Here is a 26,054-nt window from a genome sequence, read left to right on the forward strand (position 1 = left end):
GCATAGATTTTTATCATTAAAGTATGTGCCATCATTTCTTGCGAGATGGGAAACGGTTTTACTTGCATACAAAAGGGGGAGCATCTGTGCTGTACCGGCCACAACTAACATTCACCTACCATCGTTTAAAGGGGAGGAAACAAACTTTTAAGATTTGTTTCCGATGGCTTTTAGGGTAACATAGACTAGAGTATACAATAATCCTTACCTCATTTTTCATCCTCCCACCAAATACATTTCAGTGTGATTAATGATCTATCACAGATCCATCTTATTCCAGATTTGAACAGTAAGTACAAGTATTCATCCTCCATTGAGTCCCAGCCAGGTGCTGTCCATGGTCCTGAATAGAGCTGTGTCTCTGTCCACTGTGCTGAATTTCTCAAAGTTTCAAGCTTACAAGGCTTTATTGTCGTGTGCACATTAGCTACAGTGTAGATATGGCATTGAAAAACTTAAGCCACAGGCCCATCCAACAGTGCAACATGAACATAGCCCATAACACAAATAAAACAGATACAATAGTGCAAGAGAATGTTTTGAGATTTGCCAGCCAGCATCATACAGTTCTGCAGGACTGGGTGCAAGATGTCAGGGGTTACTAAAGTCTTCAACCCACACACCGCAGGAAAACGTTACATTCAATTAACCTAAATGGTCTCTGAGAGGAATTCATTCAGCATCAGTCTTGCTGTCCTCACTGACTGTTGGTACTTGTAAGCCACATCTGCCCTCTGCTGGTCTTTCGTGGTAAGACCATGCTTAATTTAGCATTTATTACATCCTTCACTATAATGGCTTTACTATTAAATGGAAGAGCTATTAAGGAGATCTACTTATGGTCTAATGATAACACAAACACCATTTATTTTATGAATTGGTTGCTAATAAACATCTACTACATCCATCTTAGCACTATGTATGAACATATTAAAAGCAGCATTGCCAAATGCATCCAATTCATTAGAACACCAACAATGAAAGTAGCTATATCAATTCAGTTCCCATGCGCAGACCTAGGCTATTCAAAAGGAATAACTATTATTTTGAAAACACCCAAAATAATAGGTCACAATTTACTTAGTAACACTTGTTTTCTTTTGTCAAGATATTGTTAAAGCTCAGAGTGGGACAATATGTATGGCAATTAATCAAATATGTAATTAATGCCCCTTACATAACACATAACAGAATTGTTAATACTTTTCAATTAAGATTCTTAATTTCCCCATACTTGACCAAATTCAATCTACAGTCAACATTGTTGAGGTACATAGATGCACTTTCTGCTCACACGTGGGACCATAACACTTTATGCAATCCAATCAAACTAAAACACTTTTCTTTTCCTTTTATGGATGTATTGTTATTTGTATGTCAACAATCCCCCAGTTGGACAATAAATACAAACTAATCTAAGGATGGTTAAGTACATTGATAATGTAAAAGAGCAACCCTAAATATGATTTCAGCTAATAAAGAAACGGTTCAATACTCTGTGTGTTGCTCATTCACAGGACTCAGCTGAGCCTCAGCCACAGCGAGTAGTATTTAGAGTAAAACCAAACAGCATCTGGAATTTGTTGCCAGTCTCTTTCCTTCAAGTCTCAAAGGAGTCTGAGAATTCAGTATCGGTGAAATATATCCAACTACAGCAGTCCTGTTGAATAAAGACTTTGGCAGGAAGTATTCAAATGAACACTAAGATCTAAGACCCATGACTCAGCAAAGTGAAATAAAACACACAGTAAGACTCCAACCTGTGACTTGCTTTGAACCAGATGCAAGGCAGAAGTGCTGAGTGTTCATGCATGCTGGGAATAATAGACACAAATGTTAGTCAAATTGCTAATAAGCTAACAGATGCTCTTCTATCAGTCACGAGTAAAACACTTGTGGTTTAATTAAATAATACATTATTTACAAAACCAATCATTCATTACATTTCATAATTATTAACAGATTTTTTTAATAATTAAACTGAGATACTTGGAGATGTTTGTCATTTTCAAGCCAAGTGTAAATTGACATGGGAAGAACCACACAGAACACAACTTTATCCAAAACAATAAAATACACTCCAATACATCACTATTCAAGCAAAAGCACTTTATTTACCATACATTAATAAAGTATCATACAAATACAATAAATACATTTGATGTTGATCCTCTGAGCCAGTTTGAAACCTCCCAAGCTGCTTATGACTTTTAAGATTTGTCATCTCACAGACTCACTGCCATGTACACAACGGTTTCCTTCCCCCGGGAACTCTTAAACCTCAGGGGATCTACCCCTAGTGGAATGGCTGTGTAAAAGCCCACAGTGGTATTCAATTATTTGTTCAGCTCCTGAGGGATGGCGATTGAGAAAATAACTCCTACTCAGTTATCACTATCATAACAATGTCTGACCTTGTAATCTGTTCAGATCTTGTTGATGAATTACCGAGTCATGCCAGAGTTTTGAAATGGCTTGAATTGCTTTTCAATGACACCTGAAACTACCTTGTGTTTCTAACACACGCTTCTTGTTGACTGATAGAAACCTTAGAGGACCTTAAGAATTTTTTTTTTTAAAGACCTTTTAAAGATACTGTTTACAAGACATAATCATAAGCAATTACACCTTATGTTGGTTTTAATGGTTAGCAGTTATGCCGCTTTAAAAAAAAGCTCAGATTTATGGGACTCCGTCTAGTTCCAGTAAACACATCACAGTTCGACCTGTTCCTGATTGGCTTCCCTCGGTGATAAACTCCTTCAAATTAACAGCGGTTTAATGAACAACACTTTGTACAGACTCCTCTCAGCAGGTCTTTTTGCATTAGAGGACTTGCTGTTTGCTATATAGGAGTCCAGAGTCAAGCCTCTGAAGACTTGGTTCTCCACTCCATTTAACAAATACCCTTTCCCTTCACTACATTACCTCACAGACTAAGAACACTTTAGAGAAAACAACTTGTCACAAGCCTTAGCACATCTGAAATCCAAATCATGAAAATAACACCTGCCTTAACTCCCAATTGAATGCAGGAGTTATGCTCAGTGGTCTACAGCAGAAGATTTAGTTTGCACAGATTGGTGTTGGAGTGAATGAGGGCAGGTCTGAGGCAGAATGTAGAGCCAGCTCCAGTCCCAGCAGCAGGCCAAAGATAAAGGTGATTCCCAAGCGTTATATTCTGGGAAATAAAATGTGAAATACAGTGTTCCCTGTGTGCAGTTCCAAAACTGCTGGCACAGACAGATTCCTCAGTCGGCAGCGGTTCTTTCAGCCCCCAGTGCACCCGCCTTTATCTATCATGGCGTCTTTACGACACGACCTCCTGCACGACGCTTTTCCTTTTACAGATCCATTGAGTGGACTCAGTCAGTCACAGCAACCATTATATAATCCAATCAATCTGAGTTATAAAATCTTGACATAGGTCAGGCCGCGCTACAGCTGAAATTTACAGCTGTTTAGATTGCAAGTCATTTCCCCGTGGCGTGTGCATACACACTGCATCTGCCTCCAGGAGCCCAGTGAAAATAAAACCCAGCCGGTGAGGGACTTCAAATCTAACTTTTACTCCCTCGTTGAAGCAATCATGAGTGATTGGGTACATTTACCGTATCAGAATGCATTAATATTCTTTAGTCTGCCATAAACTGTAAACACTAAAAGGAGGGGGAGTGCTTTGTGCAGCTCTCTGAGTTGAAAACATTCTTGACGTTTTAAAGAATGATGAATAAAGCAGCAGCAAAGTAAAGCAGCCTCTGAGCATCTGTAGGTGGCAGCAGAGACTGCTGGTCTTCTCCAGCAGTGTGATTACTATTCACAGCACTAACCAGGGTACATTTCAACCTAGGACATACAGGAATCGTTTCACTTTAATGCATACTCGCGTTTGCACCGGAAGAAATGTTTACTTGTATATGACACTCGTCTGGAGGTTGAGTGTAGCTGCTATTCCACTTAAAAGGAAGCTGCTGTCACCTTGAGCAGACTGTGTGCGACCGGCAAGTTTAGCATCTGCATCCAAAATGGCTCAAGAGAAACTCTCGTCACACAAACAAGATGCCGCTGCTGAAGAAGCAGATCTATATATATATATATGTGTGTGTGTGTGTGTGTGTGTGTGTGTGTGTGTGTGTGTGTGTGTGTGTGTTTTTATTAAACATACTGCAGCCAGACCCCTCTGCGGGTGTTAACAGAGACAGAGGATGTGTGCTCTATATGTTTATGTCTCTATTTGTCATAAGACATGTTGCTGTGACCTCTCCATATCTCTTAAAAACACACCCACGCTTCTCATAATGTGTGTTCATTTATGTAACTCTTGTTAACATATTTGTTTAAAGGTTCCTTTATCCACTGTATACATTACCCACACTGTGGGCATGTCTATAGTCTGCTGATCGAACTATCCTTTGGGTATAATAACGGATGTACTAAAATTAAAGGCATTATGCTAATTGTACATACAAAGCGCTCCCAGCCATTCTCCATCTTCTTTATGCATGCAGGCTTAATTCAATGAATCTGTGAGAGAGCACTCTCACCAGCGGTTGAACTCGATATACAGCACCTGAATGTAAGCCAAGCTATACAGATTAACAATGTGACATACTGGAAGCAATATTACAATTGTGTCATGGCAATTTGTTAAACTGTCTCAAGGCTGAGCGCCTGAACAGAAGGCTAACTTATGGCTTCTGTGTGCTTGCAAGTGTGTGCGTGTGATTGTCTGTGAGTTTGCTCCTTACAGGAAAAGGTTGCCTATTTGTCTTTGAGTTGTCAATTTCTGGCAGTTATATAAAGCCATCCCAGCTGGCTGGTTGCCTGCACAATTGCCTGCTATTAATGTTGATGCATAATTGCATAATGGGCTGAGCTGTCTTTTAGAGGAATCAAACAGCTGTGGCTATTGGCTGTGCACAGAGTCAAGCACTCTCTCTAGTTCGCTGCCAGCCTAATCAGAAATGGGAGCTGTCACAGGTCATTGTCCATTTAAGCCATCAATGAGGCTTTTGTAACAGCTACAGCATTTCAATGCTTTTTGGGAATGGATTACACACATTTGAAGTCCAGGAAGATTTGGTTCATTCATATTCTTTTATCAGACTGCCGGTAATTCAAACCCAGCAATCGTACAATGTCATCAGAGACGGAGAGTGAAATCAATCTCTGTTATAGAGATAGGGAGAAGACTCCCCAGCAGATGGTAGTGCAGCCTCGCAGAGGAGCACCCCTCAGAACAGGAGGAAAATGGTGCAGGAGACGAGCTGTCTGAAAAGGAACGCTGCATATTCTGAGGTACGAACCTTAATGGGATAACAGGGTAATATCTTACCTACACCGTCATTGTGCAAGGCAGCACATTTGGAAAAAGAAAAAAAAGCACAGAATCCTGAATGAAAGCAGTATATCTTTCAACATCTCCCATATGGTGTACCCAGGGGGACGATTAAAAGTGGAGCACATTGATAGCCCGGGTGCAATGAATGTATGTGCGTGTGGCTGCAGTTTTGAATCCAGTCACTTACGTAAATGAATCCAAGATTGAGTGCAATCATAATATTCAAACTGCAGATCAAACACTTGATACGGCAGGAGCAAAGACATCCAGCTGGGTGAACAGAGAGCAAACGACGAGCAGAGATCAAACGTGCTTACGTGTGATATGTCAAAAGGCTTGCAAGGGCTTCATTTGCATCACAAAAAGAATAGTTAACAGAAGCATTTGTGATTTTTGTGTCATCAAACATTGCTTTGTGGAGTGATATCATAGGTATTTTCATGTCAACTATAAAGCACTTTCTATACCTGTTACAAAGCTGCTATTTCAGATCTGGTTTTGGCAAATGTTGCCACGCAGTCAGTGCATGTTGGAGAGCCGATTCATCCGAGTTTCCAATTGCCTGTCCTGAAACACAAGTCAAGTTTTGTTTCTGTGCTGCATGTCATCTGGGAAATATCTTGGCTGTCTTTTAGCTGTATATCGGATAGGCACAGATAGCCTCACACTCTCAAAAGTGCTTGAGGAAAGTGTGGTGAGGGAAGTTTGACACACTGTAGAAATAGCAGCAAACAGCCTCAAACAACCAAATGGCCATAAATAACAATGAAGCATTTTCTGTGTGTTCCCAAAATGGGAGCTGAATGTTATGAAATAGAATGTGTTAACAGGAACAGCAGAGTTTCTTAGATGAAAAATATCAGGGCATATATGTTCTGACAAAATATCTCAGCGCCGGAAACATCAGCCCGAGTTCTAAGGCAGCGCGGTATCCTTTGAAGTCATGGAAAATGGCTCTCATCAGACTGAGACATCCAGCATATAAAAAATGCTGTGATTGGAAACCTGGTAAGCTAATGAGTTTGCACTTCTATCTCCTCAATTTGTACAGGCCTTTGTGCCAAGGCCTTTGAGGCTTTTCTGCACCAAGTCTTGTAATAGTGTTCTCATTGTTCGCCTGAGAGTCTGGCACTTTTTTCATGAAACTTAGGGGGAATCCATCTCCTCACTTTTTCACATGGAGAGACAAGCGGTGAAAATCTCTGTGAATTATGGATATTGCTGCAGTGAAATTAAGATGACAAAGAAATGGCATAAAAAAGAAGAATTCTGTCTTAAATGGCTCCAAAGGGTGGATATTTCACAACTGCATCTGAGCTGCAATGCGGCGTTACAAGTCATACTGTAAGTAGTTCTTGTTGAAGACTTATGAAGCCATCTTGCTCAATCTCCATTCTCCTCTCGTTGTGTCCACCTAAGAGACTGAACTCCTGCAATCTGAGGCAATAACCATCTGTAACTATTAACTATTGGCTCCGCAAATAATGTGTATATTAGTGTCTCATTTTCCCTGTCAGAGTTGTTGCTGTAGAAGTGAAATAACTCAAGGCTGGTTGTGTGGTAGTCATCTCTATCCATCTCTATCCATCTCTCTCTCTCTCTCTCTCTCTCTCTCTCTCTCTCTCTCTCTCTCTCTCTCTCTCTCTCTCTCTCTCTCTCTCTCTCTCTCTCTCTCTCTCTCTCTCTCTCTCTCTCTCTCTCTCTCTCTCTCTCTCTCTCTCTCTCTCTCTCTCTCTCTCTCTCTCTCTCTCTCTCTCTCTCTCTCTCGCTCTGTGTGTGTGTGTTGGTTTGTCTCCCTATAAACAGACCACATAACCATCTGATAAATGAGCTACAAATGAGAGAAGGGTTTTTGCACTTGGGAGCTGTTAGAATGATTGGGAGGGCAGTGACCACAGTGCTTATTTGAGCTTCAGATGCAGGCTGTTGAGATTTAGCTAGGAGCTAATCTAGAGGCTGGTTGAGTCTTCAGGCATGTCCAATCCTATCCATCCAACCATTAATGCCTGAGAGTAGACCAGAGGAAACATTACAGCCCTCAGATCACAGTCCCTTTTCTCCACAAACTCACTCTCGGCTTCCTTTGCCCAGCCAACTCGGTGCAAATTCAATAATTCTTACACATGACAAGACAGCACCGAGCACTCTCCATATCCCACTATTTCAAACTGTACATTCAGCAGTTTAGTTTTTTAATCATAGTTACTTCCCATGCGACAATCAGCCGCCTGGGGAGTTGGGGATAAATATACAGCAATGAACAGACAGTGCACATGATCACATTATGCACTTTCTGTAAACAGCTGTTCACTCACAGATATTCCACAGGTCAAACCACTGAAAAAGAAACAATTTAATGAGATATTGAAGTCAAAATTAAAACAAATGGCTCCTAAACAAAACTAACAATGCCTCTGTACAGTTTGCACAGTACAGTACACACACACGCCTCTCTTTGTAATTTGTAGACACACACATAAACACACACAGTAATTCTGTGAGGCTCAAGGTTGTCGTGCTTATTGAATATATCAACTTAACCACTGATGTCATTGATCAAAAAGCCAATTCCAGTTCTATTATTGTGTTAGAGGGTAAAACAATTGCCACATGACTTTGTAAGGTGCGCTCACTTGGTAAACAGATCTGAGATCCATTAAAGCCTCGGAGATTATCAAGCCTCAGTCCAACAATTTGTGGAGATTGCTCTAAACACCTTGATGGTGACCTTCCTCGTCCAGTTGAAAGTCAATGGGAAACGTGGCAAGGAGCCCGCCAGCGCCACCAGCCCCGTGCACTTTCATTACAACGCTCCTCAATGGCTGGCCATTTCTGTGTCCCCCACGCCTCCCTTATAACCATGTATCCCTATCAATACCTCGGACCCTCCTTCTGTAGTCCAAATGTGCCATAGGCTTAATAGCCCCCATGATGCTGCACACACTTAATCAGAGTATCTTTGCTCCATGATAGATATGGCATAGCCTGAACTCCATCTCATCTATATTAATGGCAGGACTCCACTCCATGCTGTGCCTTGTGGTTTACTGTAGCTGCGTCTCTCTGACCTCTGAGTGAGGAACGTGGGTGTTTTCCATGTGCTTAATCATAATGCACAGTGCCTGCTGCACTGATAGGTTAATGTACCCAGGAGGATCAATGCAGTCCTGAGGACGTCTAGTACAACAGACATTTAAAGGTTCGGGGAAAGGCTTTAACAATGAGTGCAGCCTGTCTATGTTCAGATGTGGGTGCAGCTTCATTAAATGGGGTTGTGTAAGGTCTGGCGACTGGTGTGATGAGCTACTGTAGATAATTGGCGAAAAGCAACCTCTCTAAAGAATGCAAATTCAACCCAGAGCTCATTATGAGCGCACACACATTATCTTCTGCAGATTTCTGGAAGACTTGTTCCTAAAGATCACAACAGTTCAGTACTTAGTGAAAAACCGGCACAATAAATGAATGTTTGTAACCGATGGAGTCCTAAATCAGATCAAAGTCAAAGCTGTATAATGTTGCACTGATATTCAGGATATTTGGAGCCTGACCCCTGAATAATAATGACTGGCAAAGGATCAATAGTCAAAGCATTTTTGCTTTCATAATCTCCACAAAACTCCATACGCAAATCTGCCTGGAAAAAGGGATAGGCTTTTGCAAAACACGGAAATTCAAGAATTGAAAAACCAGTCAAACTATTTGTATCACTTTGTGTCAAGATAATGTTTTCAATGTGGTATGAGCAGGGAGGGTATATGGTGTGCAAACATGAGAAAGTGCTACCTGAGTTACTGTATCTTTCTCCTCTGAAGGGGAAAAGCCTCCGCATGGATACAGAACAAAACATTTGCTCGCAATGAATACATAATGAAAGGAAATGAGGTGCTTGCATTAATGTCAGAGTTTTAAGCTGGGGGTTTTGGGGGGGGGGGGGATCATTTAGCTCCCGGTTACAATATGCAGCCAAATATAGCATCACTTTGGTGGGGAAACTTTAAAAATTCAGTGCACTTGACAGTCAATGACATGGAAAAGATTCTACCACCTTTTTTTATTTTAAAAGGACTGATGCAGAATTAAAACTTGGATGAGCAGCTAAGAATCTGATAAACTGAGAGATAGAGCAACTCATTGAATTTTTATATATTGAACATATATGTATTTTCCATATATCTTACCATATTCTGTTAAAATATAAACTTAATTAACGTTAGAAACACATTTCTAACTCTGAAAACATTGAGTTTATACATGAAAGGGCTTACAATTCACTGTAGCTTCTCCTCTGCTGCAGAGCTGATGAAGACGGTACTCCCTCAATGTACAGAAGACTATTGAGCATCTGCAACCAATTGTCTCTTATTTCCCAGAGTCTGGCGAGCCCGAGCGGAGCTTTACGGTCCAAGAACTGGAAGCGGCTGTCTTTTCTTGGTGGAAACCTGAAAGCAAACACAGTCATGTGCCAGTGTCTGGTCAGTCATTTATCTTTAGAGGACAAGCTGTATTGTTCATCTGAGACCAAAGATATTGAATTAAATGTCTCTCTAAATAGCCCTCCAGAATAATAACTCGTTTGCAGCCTTGGGCTTTCGTCTTAGAAGTGTTGCCCACCTGTGGTGCAGAGATGCCCCAAGCATTTACCTCCAGTAATGAATAATCTCACTCTGAACCACCGGCTTGTTCCTGTGCTTCGGGCTCTGAGGGATATCTTTCTTAGCACTCACTGATAATGTAGGTAAACATTTTAACATAGTTTTGCTGGCATGGATTTGAGCGAGCAGAATAAATAATAAGTGCAATGATCTGTCCCACATGGAAAATTATTTGTGATTATGAAGTATTACATCACTTAACGGAAAGACTTAGAAGGAAAAAAAACGTAATTAGCTCCTCCAGAGAGCAGAAACAGATCCAAGATTTCAAGGGTAACAGTCAGCCAAAGTCTCAGCCAATATATTATCTCTCACATTAGCTGGTTCCCCACTGCAAGAGACGACTCTTTCCCTTTTTAAAGGTATACAATATGGCTAATGAACAAATGCAAATCCTGGTCGCAAGCCCAGATATTCCCATGTTTAAAAAACTAAGCTGCCATAAAGCTACCCATACTCTACTTTGACCTGAGAAAGGCTTGTACCCTACCCCATAGTGGGTATAGGACTGCAATTCATATCCGGAACAACAACAAGAAAGCATTTCTCTATGTTTTTATCTACAAAGGAAGGAAATGCTGTGTTTTAACCTTTTCAAATTGGAACTCCTGTGGCTTCAATGTGTTTCAAACTTAAATACGAATGAGCCGCAGGGTTTTAATTTGGCATGTGATTGTCATGAGTCATCGCAGAAAGGCTGGATGTTTTTCAACCTCAGTCTCTGTGTGCAAACACCCGGCTCCAACAGATGGCAACATTGTTCCTTCATCACGGAATAGTTTACTTGGCGATCAGCCAGTGAGGTACGGGTGCATCGGCAAAGCCTCCAAAAATAAAAACAGCCATCAAATACAAGTGTGGGCTATGACGATGTGACTAATTGTTGCCATGGTGATCTGGTCTTTGAGATAACATCTGACGGTAAGGGAGAAGGAGCGAGCTGTGAAGAGACGACAGGAGAAAATGAGAAGGAGAGAAGGGGAGGAGAGGAGGACGCTGAAAGGAAAGGAGCATTAATGCTCCATGTGGGAGAGGGGGTCTTATAATGTAAGGTCAATTCAATGTCCCCCCGGACAATTCAGCAATGTAAATACCTTCCACTCATTCATTCAATAACTGGCCTTCTTCTTCTCAGAGTATAACCTCTCATTCTACATTCACAAGTGTTCAAAATGGATTTTAAACAAACCCGGGTGTTAAGGTTATTTCTATAGAGGCTTTGTGTCACAAATAGCTCAGATGAAAGAGATTATTTTAGTTTGATTATGTTCCCATCCCTCTTGCACCAGCCTTCCAAAAGTCCAAAATACCATGCTTGTGTGTTTCTATTTCTATCTGAAGAAAAGGAGAATTTTCTCATCCCTTCAATGGACTGCAGGTCCCTCTCATCATGCTTTTTCTACACCGAGGTAGCAAAGCAGTGTGTTGTTTGCTCAAGCAGTGTTGCCCCACAGCGAGTGCCGAGTCAGGGTCTGCCGCGTTAGTGCTGTGCCAGGGAGAGCCACGGACTGTTGCATCAGCCTTTCCTTTTGTTTACCAGGACAATGAACAGTAGATGCTAGTAAAGGCAAGACAGGGCCAGGGATGGAGAGAATGAAAAGGAAGAAGTTCTTCATTTCAACGGCACCCCGTCCCTGTTAACAAATCGGACTAATCCAGTTTTCCCCATGGTCAAGTTCAGCTCTTTAATAAGGCAGATATCCCCACTGGGTTCATATTTCCCCTCGGGGCTATCTGAGCCCCTGCAGGACTGTTGTGTTACATTTTATCATATGGAAGCTGCCAGTGGCGTGGCAAACTTCACTGGCTTGTCACAGCGCTGTGAGTCATGTGACAACCTGCTACCTGGCAATAGTTTCCACTAGGGCTGAGTGATAAGAGGGGCGCCGCAGATAAGATGTGCCAGGAGCCCCATGCCATTTACAAGGGAGAGACTGATCTATTTTTGTATATAAAGTGAGCCTTTGTAGTGGGTTTGATGCCACTCATCGAAAATGTCATTAGCGACGGAGTTTACCACCACTGTACGTGACTAACCATCACTCACGCCTCCGACTGCAGAGAGCCCGATAACGACGCATGCAGGAGCGTGGATTTGTCTTCACTCCCACACCGGCTGCTGCTAAATGACAGTGAAGTGACGAGTCCTGACGATTCTGACATGATACATGCCGTCTTTCGCTGAGCAGAATTCGTCAGTACCACTTGTCGCAGCGCTCCCCCTCGCTGTGCCTGTCACTGTGATGATGTTTCAACCAAAAAAAGACGACCCCATTCCCTCGTCCTCACGTCTTCTCAAAAGCCTGTGTTTTGAACATTGTCTAAATCAGGGAAAATTGTCGCAAATGTTATTCGGCAGCCCCATTGTGCTGGGAGAGAATGGGGTTCTTTCTCTGTGTAATGCAGCTCTCTGCTCTCTCTCATGTTTACAGGACAACTTGTTTCTGTAACAACCTCCCAGCAGGAGTGTGGTAAGTGAGTGTGGCCAATGTGGACACATATGCAGCGGGCTATATTTTGTTGTATGTGTGTTTATATATATATATAAATATATACGCTTTCTTGTGTGCAGCTTAAACTAGGCATTTGTGAGGAACTCCACGTAATAGCAATCAGCTACGGCTTCATTAAAATGTAAATTCTGCCCGAGCCTCTTGTGAGTCTTTACAGTGCCTCCAAAATAACCGAGCGAAGGCCTTGTGGGGACTTAACATATGATCTAATCTGTGTGTCTTATTTGGACCCTCCCTCTTTCTCTGTACTCGCAGACTCGGAGCGCCCCGTCAGATTTTGGGGGGAAAAAGAACACTTGAACCAATGGCTGGCCGGCTTTCAGACCGTCCCCGCTTTCCTTGTTTGTTTGCTTTTCAAGAGCAGCACAAAGCTAATTAGACAGCTGGTGTCGAGCCAATTTGTGTCCCTCAGTCTGTTGTTTACCCACGTTTTGCATAAAGTAGCCGTGATTGTTGACATTGTATGATGCTGCTACATGATCACAAGTGGCCGTTTGGTTTATTTTCCCTTGGTGAAGCCTGAGTGGCAGGAAGTGGAGCTTTCTTGGTTGGGGAGCACATGTGTGTCCTAAATAAGCACTCATCTATTTGCAATTAAGACCGATACACAATTAACCGCCATCCACAAAGATTACACTACCAAGTTGCCACGGGAAACCCACCGACCGCACTGTGGTCGCATACAGTACGGCTCTGATTCAAATGAGCCAGATTTTTTGCATTCAAACAACTGCTCAATCAAAGATCTTGGAACCCTTTGCCAGTAGTTTTGGGAGTAAATTATAATGACACAATACATCTCATTCATTCCAGCAACATTTATTTAAGTTATTTTAGAATCAAGGCTGCGTTTTGTGATGATTATCTGCCTAAATAACATCTCATCCAAATTATACTGAAACTATAATGTTTGGAATAATAAAAAACCCAAACAAAAGGAAATTATGTTTTTACCCAGAAGGCTTAAGGAAATTATAATAAGCAGAGAAATATTACACTCTACCAAAGTGGATGGTAAATAAATAAACTACTGTCTAAATGTATACTTCCATTGCACTACATATCTAAAGAGACTACTATACCTTTGTCTGCCCTTCATTGATTGCGGTAATTACTCACTTATGGTACATTTCAAACAACATAATTAAAATCATAAAACTAAAAGGGCTGCTTAATTAACTAAGTACTTCAAGTATTATAACTTATTTTTAACGTATGGGTTTTAATGTTGTACTTTGTTTACAGTCTGAGGGTTACACAATATAGTCAATAACTCTGTTTGACTATATGGTAGAGCCTTTGGATTACACAATATAAACAATCCTAAAAGGAAATCAATAAGAATTGGAAGGAAACGTTGTCTGCTGAACTCTCTAGGTCTAACAAATCAGAATTAAAAACAGATCTTTTTAGAGCTGCTAAGGGGGAACATTCGTTATACACCACATTTTGTGTGTCTCAGATTCACAATGGATCATAATTCACCTGACCATTTAAGTAGGATTTGAAGTAAGACGCTAAGTTCAGACTTTGATTCTCTACTTGAACTGCCAAAGTAATCCCTTTCTCTCACAAATGACACAAGGCTTTAACTTGACTACTTTGAGTGATTTGACCCTTAAGCGCCTACATCTCTAGCCTCTCATTAATAAGAATCAAATCAATGCACATTGACACGCTACATCCATCAATCCATCTCGTATAACCACTTATCCTCTCAGAGTGCCTGGCAGCTGCAGCCGTACACGTAGGTGTCTGTGACTCGCTACAGGTCTCCGGTCTATCACAGACTAACACATAGAGACAAACACATTCACACGCAGGTTCACACCCTCCACGGGAAATTAAGAGTCTCCAATTCACAAGACCTGGGAGAGGAAAAAGCCACCACAGGAGAACACCCACGCAGAAATAAAGAGAACATGAAAACCCCAAAGAGAGAGGCTCCAGCTGGGCAGGTCGGGGTCTCGCTGTGAGGCGACAGCACAATCCGCTGAGCCATCTTCATGCAACAAAAAGCTAAATAAATTGCTCACTACATTTCCTTCAATGAATAATTACACAATCAGCTGGGGGTTTTAGTGTTTCATGTACTTTATTAATAAGGAGTAGGATTAACTACATACTACAAACTGCTAATTCTATCAATATAAGCTTCTGCAATCCCCATCCTTTAAACCAGCTATATTTATTTATCCTCAGATGTATTCTTTGATGTAGTTCTTCTACCACACTGTATAATAGTCCAGTGTATGTGTATGACAAAAGAGTCGTAAGGGAATGAACCAATCATGTCGTATCATTTCAACTGTTTGCAATAAACAGTCATGTTTCTCCTTTAAAGGGCAAACCATCACATCTCTACGTCACCCATCTCCTCAGTGACAAAGTGGGCAAAGGCTGAGTGTGTTCGATTAGAGCAGGACACCACTTGGGAGCGATACAAGTTTGAGGAAGTATGAGTCTGCCCCAGACAGAGATGTTTGTGTAGGGTTGTAGCACTAGTTACTCTGCTAAAGTGACACAGAAAGTATTTTAAGTGGTTAGGAAACAAAGGAAAAAAACACATAAATATATATAAAACGTATTTGTTAGTAGAGCTGTCACAATATCAGATTTCCACGCTGGATTATTGTTGGCAAAATAGTTCATATAGAAATGCTATTTGTAAATTTCTTTAAGTTTTTCTGCAATTAATTTCACTCATAATAAAATGTAGAGGGAGAGTCTGCAATCACTGCTCTGAAATAGTGTACACATATAAATACATTATGGAATGATTTAAGTGCTGTTGGAATATTTACATGTTATTATAATGTGAATTATTCAAATTATATCAATATTTTCTTAAATATCGTGGTCAATACTGATATCTCTCGACGCCCTTTAGTGTACAAAAGGTACAAATGACTGAGAATATTCCATGCAAAACACAACATGATACTATGTTGTATTACACATGAACACATGAAGCATATATTTCATATCACTCAGTGTCCTTCAGGGAAAATAAGCCATAGGTATTTGAATAAGAAGCAGGTGATTTCCATAATGTTGTACTTCAGGTGAAGATCTCTGAAGAATGCTTCAGAGAAGGGAAGTATGGCAGAGAACGAATGAATGAGAAATGATAGGGTTCAACACGTTGAATCACAGTCATATAATAAGAATATATTCATTCATACTGCATTCATGTGTGTGACTGAATTATTCCATATTATATCTCAGGCTTGGGTTAGGTGATATGACAGTATATCTGCAGTAGGGACCATATGGAAAATGGTCACGATTATCTAGTCCAAAATAATTCAGATATTTATCAACATATGCTGAAATACTTAGAAGCTGCAGTGAAACATCTATTATGAATATGTTTGTATTGCATCCCAGAAAAGACACCTCATTATTTGGTTAACATAACAAAAAACGTAATCATAACTCAAAAGGTCCCCCTGAAAACCTAAATACAAATGAAACATATGTTGATTCTAATATATATATGTTATTTTATCCTTTCTCACATGAATACTCCTGTTGGTTTTCTAAGCTCTACAGTATGTTGGTCTTTACATTAGCAAAGATAGACAACCTTTCCAAGTCACTCATGGGGGAATATTAACAACCCCACATTTGAAACTCACCACAATCTATTTTTTGTGAGTAATTGAAGTACTTTGAGTATTTCATGATTATGAAATCCTATCTATCATCAGAGATTTGTATCATTCAGTTTTTACTGTGGGGCCTATCCCTTTATTATCTGGATATACTCTATTAGGCCGTAGTGGGCAATGCTGCATGCTGCTTTATGGCAACATTCCATTTTCATATGCGTTTTGCATCAATGTGATGAAGTACACTTTCTCAATAGGCTTTCTACAATGTGTAATAAATCACAAGATGCATACATATTGACATTATATATACTGTAATTAGGGATTTCATTCCACCCCTGTTTCAGGCAAGGAAATATCCACTGTTTTTAATACATGTAATCCTTTCAAGTCATTTAATTAGTGCACATATTGAAGTTATACAGACACTAGGTTTCATAATCATCTAAATACGCACTGACACTGTCCTGTCACGCTGCCATCGGATTTCAAATCGTGAAATTTGTATCAACCAAAGCTCAAAAGATGTCGTTTTTCCCCAGTGAAAAGCTCAGTTGCATCAAGGCAGAACAAGAAGACTCTTTCTCTCCAAGGGATTCATACTGCAGCCCACAAGAAGCTTTTATGTGGGTGTGTGTGTGTGTGTGTGTGTGTGTGTGTGTGTGTGTGTGTGTGTGTGTGTGTGTGTGTGTGTGTGGACTGTACTTTTTTGTGATTTGCAATTCTTTATCTGTTGTAGAATAATACTACTATCATTGTATTTTCCATTCCAACCTACATGACAAAGTCTATTTCTCTGTATGGAGGCTGAATGTGGCAGTGCATTAGACAACACGGGGCGCAGTGTGAGAATGCATAATGTATTATCTGTATCCAGGATGATAATGCAGGTTTAGTCTCCTGACTGCGGTGCACGGAGCACGTCCTGCAGGACCAAGTGAACCAGTTTATGTCACCATGTAACTGTTTGTTAGCTGCTCCACTGACCCCAACACACATTCACATTACTGCACAAACATTCTCACTCTCTCATTTCTATTATTGGCATACATTCAATTGTGCTTGAAGGATATCTTATTCGTCAGCAATTTTTATGTATGAGATTCAGGATTAAAGAACAAAACAGAAACAAATAGTAGCTTGAGAGTGAATAACTACTTCTCTGGACCACGCATGGATAAAAGTTGGCATATCGAGCCGTGGAAAAAGCATCAGACAGAGAAGTAATTGGTTTCTTGGGGACACGTTGCAGGGTGTCAACTCAAAGGTTACAAGAGGCCCTCAGACGTGCAGCTTCCCACACAAATGACCACTTTTAAGAAGCCCTCATCATCTCCCATTCACTTCATGGTTTATCATTACATCAATGCATGTACAGGTTAGCAGCTTGTGGGTACTGTTCAAGTGGAAACTTCCCTGTGAGTCCTTTCTGCTTTCACACTTGATATAACTGCATGTAGCATAAAAGAAAGATCAAAAGAAAACAGAATAAAAGTGCAAGTGCTAGTGGCTGGCTAAGAAAAGAAAAAAGTAATAATCCAAAAAGTAATAAGGGATACACTGCTCTGAGACTTTGCAGATGTGTTTGCCTGTTCCTTTCATGCATCTCGTCGTCACACTGGTTGAGATGGAGGCTATGTTTGGATGGCGAGCTCTTCTTGTTTTAAAAGCGTCTCTTTATATCCTTTGTGGAAAGGGGAAGTCAGATTGCGACCCTGCGCTCCTGTCAGTCATCCCTTCAGCCCAGAGGGGAGCAGACTGTCTCCATCACGCAGCCCTTCCATCTCCTGCTGTCCTTTTGTTTCAGACTCTATTCATAGATCATGTAAAGAGTGACATCTCTTCTCTCTCTTTAATCCAATTTTTATCCTTGTGCGGCTTGATTAAGTTGTCATGTGTGAGGCTGTATCTCTCGCAGCCTATTCATCCTTGCAGTGTAATCATTATCAGAATGGATACATCTCATACACACACACAAACACCACCCCGGGGGAGGCTGCAGGTGGGGAGCTCATGTTTCTTATCATCAACAAACCAAATCAATCAGTGGTCACGTTCCCGGAGCACATGCTCTTATCAAAGGGAAGCAAACATGGGTATTGTGTGATACATGTGAAACATGCTAAATATGTCCTCTTTTGTTTAACTCTGCACACGTGTTCCTGTATCTCTGTGTGTGCCTGGGTGCACTACATGCCTGCGTGAGCCATGTACAGTATCTGCTCCCAGAGTACTTAGCCAGAGGAGCTGTCTACTGTTTGAATAAGGGCAGTCAGTCACCGGCACTAAAGAGAACATTCATCAAGCACTTTCACAGCTTACACCTGTTTCTGCTGGCTAAGACAGACAGGCTGGGACGGCGGCGGAGGCTGCCACATCACTCTCCGCGCTCTCTCAAGTGTTCCTGAGGGGGCTGCTCACACATATTGTTCCTGATGCTTTTCACATTAGCGTCCCGCAATGACCATCACCATTTAAAGGTAAATAAAGCTAACCTGCCTCGCAGTGACAGGGAGCGAGAAAAAGAGGACTGGGTTGTTATTAACGGTTCTGAGTCACAGCTTCACCTGCATCTCAACGGCAGGGGGGCCTTTCAAACAACACCACTGGGGGGGTTTGACCTCACACACTGCTCGCTGTTTGATGCAGTTGTTGCCGGTAACAGCAGGCCTCAGCGTTGTTAAACTGTAGGACTGTAGCACCGCATAATTTCCAACTAATATGACAGCTGTGTTCTAATCATGATAAAGGGCTGAGTGTGGTGCAGCGGCCTCACCTTAGTGCTCAAAGCGTGGCTCCCTTTCAGTACTCTGCTGCATCACACATAATTGCCTAACTCCATTCTGACATGGCCACTCAGTGGAATTGGGCCTTTCTAGCGCCGCATCTCACACTCCTCTCTTTGGCGTGGTGTGTGCGCACGTCACGTTTTTGTTGGTGCTCTCTTCAGTTTGCTTTTCCCTTATATGGACAGGATATGGGCATTATTAGTGTGATCCATCAGAGGATATGCATCACTCCTTCATATTTCCTTTCCTCCCGCATCAGGTTTCTGATATTACATTCTTATCTTCTTTGCGCTCCTGTTGTCTGAAAAAAAAAGAAAAAAGAAAGAAGCTCATCCACTGCTCCCGCATGCAGTTCAGTTTCACGGCGTTATCGATTTCCTTTGAAATTGTATTTGCAGAAAACAGGAAGAATGTGGGCTTTAATATTTCCGACTCTGCAACACCTGGTCTGGGGTTGCTAGGTAACACGTTGCATGGCAGTGTTTGATGTGTGTGTGCTCTTTGCAAATGGCTTTGATCCTTAGCACACTGACAGATTCCAAACAGAGTTGCCTTCCCCTGGTAGCTTTGGCACCTCATCACACAGAGGAGACTAAAACACATGTGAAAGCTCCCAAGTGGAATGCAGTACCTTCCTTGTTAGGCAAAGTAGAAAATGGAGGCTGTCCAGAAAAGTTAAAGCTTTAACCTCTTTTCATTTACAATGAGCCCCCCAGTTATTAAGTCTTGTGACAAAGAAGAATGTGGTTCGCTGAAAGCAAGCATATTGCATTATGTTGTGCAGTCATCAAGCGGGGAAAGCATACGGTAATACACATCTAAGGGAATGCCACTGTCACTTTAATGCAGCTGCGGCGAGATGCAATAAAGGTTAGCCATGTTGACGACAGTATCCTTTAAATCTGATGACATGTGGCATCTTCAAAAGGGACATTTCCTTGTGTTGCATGTCATTAAACACTTTCCAAAACACTCCCTAGATGACATTTCACTTCTACACAGTGACATTTCATACACTTTCATTCTCATCCAGGCCCAGGAAAATGCTTTGTTAGTAAAAAACCTATCTTTTTTATAACTCACTTCACTGACAGTGGAACCGGTTAAATGTAATGCTTGAAGAAACATACGTTATAGCATCTGTTTTGAAGCTGATGGGGACTTCTTTTTTTTTACTAGAAAACCATTTGGAAGATAATCAAATGTTTTTAATGCATGATTTACTAACCATATTTTCCGTAAAGGCTTGCAAATCAGCATATAAAAGAGTTCCCATCTCTCGCTGCTGCTGTACATAATCTCAGTCTTGAAGCTCCAACTTACTTTCTATGCAAAATTATGTATTTATTGTCCACCAAAGCGAGCTATCGAAAGGGTAACTTTTGACCTGTGACAGAAACAAAGACTCAAGATATAGAAAACAATGAAAACAAATATTAAATCCCTTAGTCGGGTCTAAGGGAAAGCCACACTTTACTACAGAGCAAAGCCTTTTGAGCTCCCTTTAAAAAGGTTATTTCAGGTGGGCATATTCTGAAACACAGAAAAATAGTCAGAAAGTAATTTGCTATTTGCACACAGCCCTGCACAACCCTGGGCCAAAGGAAGAGAAGGTAACGGAGAGAGAAATGGAGCGGCTGGCCGTGCACGCTGGTGCATTGGAGGTGGTGTGAGGTTATTACAGGTTTGATTATTGAGTTCCACAGGGCAATTGGCTCAAATGAGTGCTGACAGCTTTGGAGGGCAGCAAACAGCTGGAGAGCTCATCTCTGCCAGCAACCATATTAAGACCATTTCACTCCCAGGTGCATCAGCTCCTATGATCTGTGATTAAGGCATAACTAATGAAGAGCTGATGAAAGTAACCAGGTGCCACCGCATCTGCAGATGCTTTCAAGATGCTGGAACGGTGTCTTCATAGCTTTACAGAAAAATAAACGGGAGGATGATGATTAATGACTTTTGGACTTAAGGTGGAAATCCAGGGTTAAATAAATTCTTTACAAGTGGCTCTGACTGTCATCGCACCTTAACAGACTGCGTGCGGCACAATGGGCTCATCTGTCACGGCCATGTAAGTGCCAATGTACGTCAATATGTTGTCAATCCACCTTATTGAGCAGTTTGGAACAGTAACCTAGCAACCAATCAACAGCTGGCAGCTAGGCAACAAACTAACCAGCTACAGTACTTGCCTAATTTAGTGGTTGAATTTAACCAAATACATTCATATGAATATTTAATGTCATGATACTTTATGCTTTTATAAATACTGTAAATGTTACTGTTATAACTTTGTGGTAACTGTAGTTGCATACAAAACCTATGGGAATGTATAGGTGCAGCTGGAAGCATAAGTAGATCCCATCATTTAAATTAATTACAGTTATTATTAATTTAAGGACAATGCATATTACATATATTGTACCAGACATAGCCTAAAGGTCATGTTCAAATGTAGTCCATTAGCCGAGGCCACTGGTGATGAAGCAGTTACAGATTGACAGACAGAACATGAGGGGGAAACTATTTCATATAAATAATTCAGGTTTTAAGATTTACAGAGGAGTATTTCCGGCTCTTCTTTCGAATAATTTGTATTGTTAATTTTTCGTACCGATTTACCTACATGTTTTAGTTTGTACTTGTTGTTGGGTATTTTCAGTGTGTTTTTTATTACTTTTACTGAGAAAATAATCCGCAATGGTTTCTCCACCACTGCTTGAACTTGGATCCTAAACTACAGCGCGATAATGAAATAATCTTTTAAATTATTTTTCTTTGGGCGGGGTTGGATTTGGCTGAAATCCAGGTGCATCAATTTTTGAGTGTTACACTAACTGCGAAAAGATGTCAGAGCCTGGTGGAAATGAATTGATATAATCTCTCCAGTGCAATATGTATGAGCAACCACTCATATTTGGTCCGATGTAATGCACATCATGGGTGTTCAGACCCCTGAGCAGCTTGTAATTGTGTTTCATAATGGTTATTTCTTCCTCCGTAGCCTTTTCTTTCGCATTATTGGAGATAATAGAGCGCTGTGTGGAAAGGGAAAAATAAGGTGGTTGCCAGGTTCAAAAAATTGCAGGTGCATTTTGCCTGAAACTTGCATTTTATCTTTGATGATTCCAAATACACAGACAACCTGTCCGCGACACACGCTGATAGCAGTAGGTTTCATTCATCATTTCATTCTTTGGAGACGTCTCATCAGCCTGTCACCTGTAGTGCTGGTGGTAAACAAGAATTAATGATGAATTACAGATTTCAATTAGGTGACAGCAGCTGTCACAAAGGCTAGTTAAACCATTTGCAGTACTAATCCTTTGAAAGTCTGTGGAGAGATTTTTTTCTCAGTCCTGCCTCTGTTGACAAACGCTACATCATTTGTAGAGGACCGGAACCCGAATTGCATATCAAGGCTTTTTCCATGTAATATTCATTGTCATCTGAGAACAGCGGCCTCAAGTTTTAGATCAAAAGCATCTCTATTCAGCAACAAGGGAAAGCACTTGAGTGTAGAGGAGAGATTCAGAAACGCCTTAGTCTGGCTTTGATAATTGTGTTTTCTATCAGACCTTTGGCAGTGAAGGAGTTCAGTCCACAGATGGTCATACTTGTCACAAAGAAATAACTTCATCTTTTGGGAGCTAGAGCTCCGACTGGCATGACGCTGTTGGAATCATCAATCAGGCCTAGAGTTACTTAAAGCAGGGATATGTTGTTCGTGTTCGGCACTGAGTGAAACGTACTTCACATGATTCAGAGGCATTCATCTTCTTTCCTGGCATGGTGTTGCTTGTTTGAAGCCATTGCTTAACATAGACTTGCTTTCAACATTCCTAATGCTGCCATCCATTCAGCTACAGTACTGCAGCTCTACATATAGCTGTGTTAACGCAAAACAATCTCTTACAATTTTAATCCCAGACAAGTTATCAATGTTTAAAACTAAAATCTCTAATCTGCCACACAACATAGACAAAACTGGAGCACTAACAAGTCAAATGGAAATGTAATGTTGAATCATGTTTTTTCCTGAGAGGTTTATTTCATTGTTGTATCATCACACTATGTGATGCTGGTGTTCAGTGCAGCGTATGAAGTCACTGTTGCTACCAGTCCTCCTGAGAGATGTCTCGCTGACATTTTCCGGACTGCGTTTTGCCTCAGGACAAGAGATATGTCTAAAATAATTGAAAACAATGAATATAGTGGGTTTAAATGGTTTGTTTCTTTAGTTTCTTTTTAGACAAATACCATATAAAGCATATGCACAGCTCCAGTATTTCTCTTATCTTTGTATCCCTGCATACATGCAGCACAATCACATTGATTTCACCTTCCACGGTAATGCTTGATAAAATAGATGTACTTTTTTTCTTTTGCATAAAATGCCTTCGTAGGAGTAGACATTATACAGTGTACAGGATGATCTCATTTAAGACTGATGGTGAGATAAAGCACATTTTTTTCTTGACCAACAGGATTGCCTTCTACATCCATTTCTTCCTCCCACACATGTGCATACAGTATGTTCAAGTGATATATCAAATTCCAACCAGTTCATTAAAAAACCATCTGTAATTTCCAGAGCTTTACAGATAGCGAGCCTATTACATATTTAGTTGACTCTGCTGCTGCACAGCACAGAAATCAATCTGAAGGGAGATACAAGGTGCAGCAGCCAATGTAAGGAGTCCCACACCACATTTATACATGTTTTATTACATTTCTCCCACAATTGATCAAAACCTCTTCTGATTAACATTTGGAGGGCATCCTTTATAATACTGGGAGAGGCATCAGAAGCGTCTGGCAGAGAAGATGAATAGGATCTCAAGTGTCATTGTACAAAGAGATGCCAGCTCAAAGCTTAGCCGATAGATCAAAAGTCTCAATAACATCATAGATATATGCAAGGATCCTTCACTTTGGACAGTGGGCCCATTTGATACAACTACACACATATTTTTGCATGGGTTTACTGTAGCACTGAAATTAATTGATCCATTATTCATACAGGCAAAACTGATGCAAATGCTGTTTTTTGAGGTAGTGGTCAGAAAAATGCTGGGGAAATAGTCATGAGATACTCTTATAGATAGCAGGAGAAACAGCCTGGAATTACAAAGGATGCCGGTGCCTTCACAATGCTATGTTTACAATGAGGATACTACACACATTTCAGAAGGAGGACACTAGAAGGAAAGCTATACACATTGTTTTCTAAATCTTTTGTGCATGCCATGATTTGCATTTCAAAAGGAGATCCAACAGTAAACAGATACAGCACACATGATACATTAATTAATTAAGCAATGCATGGCAGTAGTGTAAAATAACACGGGTTTCCCAACAATGGCTTTACTGCGATGAGAAATAATATGACAAAGCAGCAGATTACATGTTCAGAATAGTAATTAACTTGCGGCGACCTAATAAAAAACAAGAGGCATTATTATGATTCAGCTCGTGGAAAAGACAATTCATTCTTTTGAGCTGCAGAGCACACCAAGGTCTGAAGTACTGATGATACTCTAAAGTGTTAGATTGATAGGATACTTGGTCCCTGAGTGGAGCGGACCATTTATAACAGCAACAGTACAGCACGTCCCTGACAGCACAACCTCTCCTAATAATCCTTGAAACCTGGGACAACCAGACAACTGTGCTTCAACACCAAATAAATGCTTTGTAAACTACAGAAACCACTTTACGGTTTTATCTTTTTTTGTTTTACAGGGTTACTTTAACACCTTTTCACATTATTGTTAGCACAAGATATTTTTCTTTTACCGCAACTACATAAATACAATGAGGTTCTTTTCCAGAATAGAGGCGAACCATAAGATGCAAGGTTTTTACACCTTCTTAAACATCCAATTCCAGGACCATTCAAAGGACTTTCCAGGCCTAATTACCTCAAAAACCGGCATCATTTATGACAATTAATTATTGTTGCATGTTTCTCTTGTCATGTGGCAAGAAAACAATGACCTAACTGCAGGAGACACATATGCAGACTGTAGCCTTATTACCATTGTTAAAGGGGCACTATTAAGCGTTTACCTTTCCTCTTAGTTTGTTATACAGGTATGGGTGCATGTAAATGCTCTGAAAAGGCTAAAACCCCAAAGTTCACGCCAGAGGGAGTTTCTCTCTCACAACTATTCTCCTCCCTGAAACGCCTCCATTGCAGTCCTTTGTTCACTTCATTAACATAGTGACATCACTATGTAACACACGTGCTTCTATTGGCTCGCGCTCCAACACATGGTACGTTATAGGCTCAAAATAACTTCTATTCTTGAACAAAATATAAAGATGCAAGCACTTCCCTTAACAAATGTCTTTTTTCAAAGCCGTGTTTTTTCCTCTCAAATTCACAAACTGTGAAGGATTTGAAGGACCTGTGGGAACCGTGTATATACCAGCTCGCTGAAAGACAGGTACAAGGTACAGGTTCAATCAGCTGGGGTTTTTGTGTTGCAGATGATTAAACTTCAGTTTGAGTGGGGGCGCATACTGAGGACCGATAAGTACGAGTGTGCCAGGGGAAGGTCCTGTCTTTTTGCAGTGCATAATTATTTCATGTTACATGCTTACTTCCAGAGTTTAATTCTGCACTTCATCAAGTCCCGGGGGACGTTGGAAGGAAAACTGTTGTTGCATCACACTTCTTACTCTCTGGAAAGTGGGGCTATGTAGATAAGCTCCCGTTCCATTTTTGTTCATCCGGTGTAAAGCAGACTGTGGAAAGCATATAAAGAAACTACCCTGACAAACCCTGGCAGTGCAGCTAAGAGAAGTAAAGAGGTTAATTGGAGTCCTTAACTTCAACATACGAGGATCTAATGACAGTGTCAGGGTGAGATGCGGTTATCACCAATGGCATCTCTCAATGAAAGTCATTTAAATAATTTGAAGATGCAGTTTAACTGTGAGAGCGAACGCGAGTGTTGCCAGGCAATCAGCCCCCCTCAAAGACAAGCTGTGTTAATAGTCTGCACGATCCAAAGGACAAAGGCTTTTTCGACAGTGCTTGCCCTGAGCTGGATTAACAAAAGCAAACAGCTGATTACATGACTCAAGAGCCGGGTATGTGCCTTAAATATGTGTCACGTATCCACAAGGCA

The 26,054-nt window shown here is 40.9% G+C and overlaps 1 protein-coding gene across 5 annotated transcripts in view; it reads right to left on the bottom strand.

Annotated features, from left to right (window-relative positions):
- The window catches only part of adirf (adipogenesis regulatory factor), a 296,791-nt gene that overhangs the window by 14,646 nt on the left and 256,091 nt on the right, over positions 1-26,054 (bottom strand). For 3 of the 5 annotated variants that reach the window (XR_013806649.1, XM_079672414.1, XM_079672415.1), the window contains one exon: positions 9,610-9,783. Coding sequence is in view for 2 of the 5 variants with exons in the window: in XM_079672413.1 (XP_079528539.1) it covers positions 5,884-5,908; positions 9,610-9,783 (199 nt within the window). In the remaining 3 variants the exon portion in view is untranslated. Of the gene's footprint in view, positions 1-1,393; positions 5,909-9,609; positions 9,784-26,054 lie in introns of those variants that run through there. The other 2 variants (XM_079672413.1, XM_079672412.1) reach the window with 1 other exon arrangement.

This window comes from Notothenia rossii (genome assembly GCF_949606895.1).
Source record: "Notothenia rossii genome assembly, chromosome: 3".
Taxonomy (NCBI): Eukaryota; Metazoa; Chordata; class Actinopteri; order Perciformes; family Nototheniidae; genus Notothenia; species Notothenia rossii.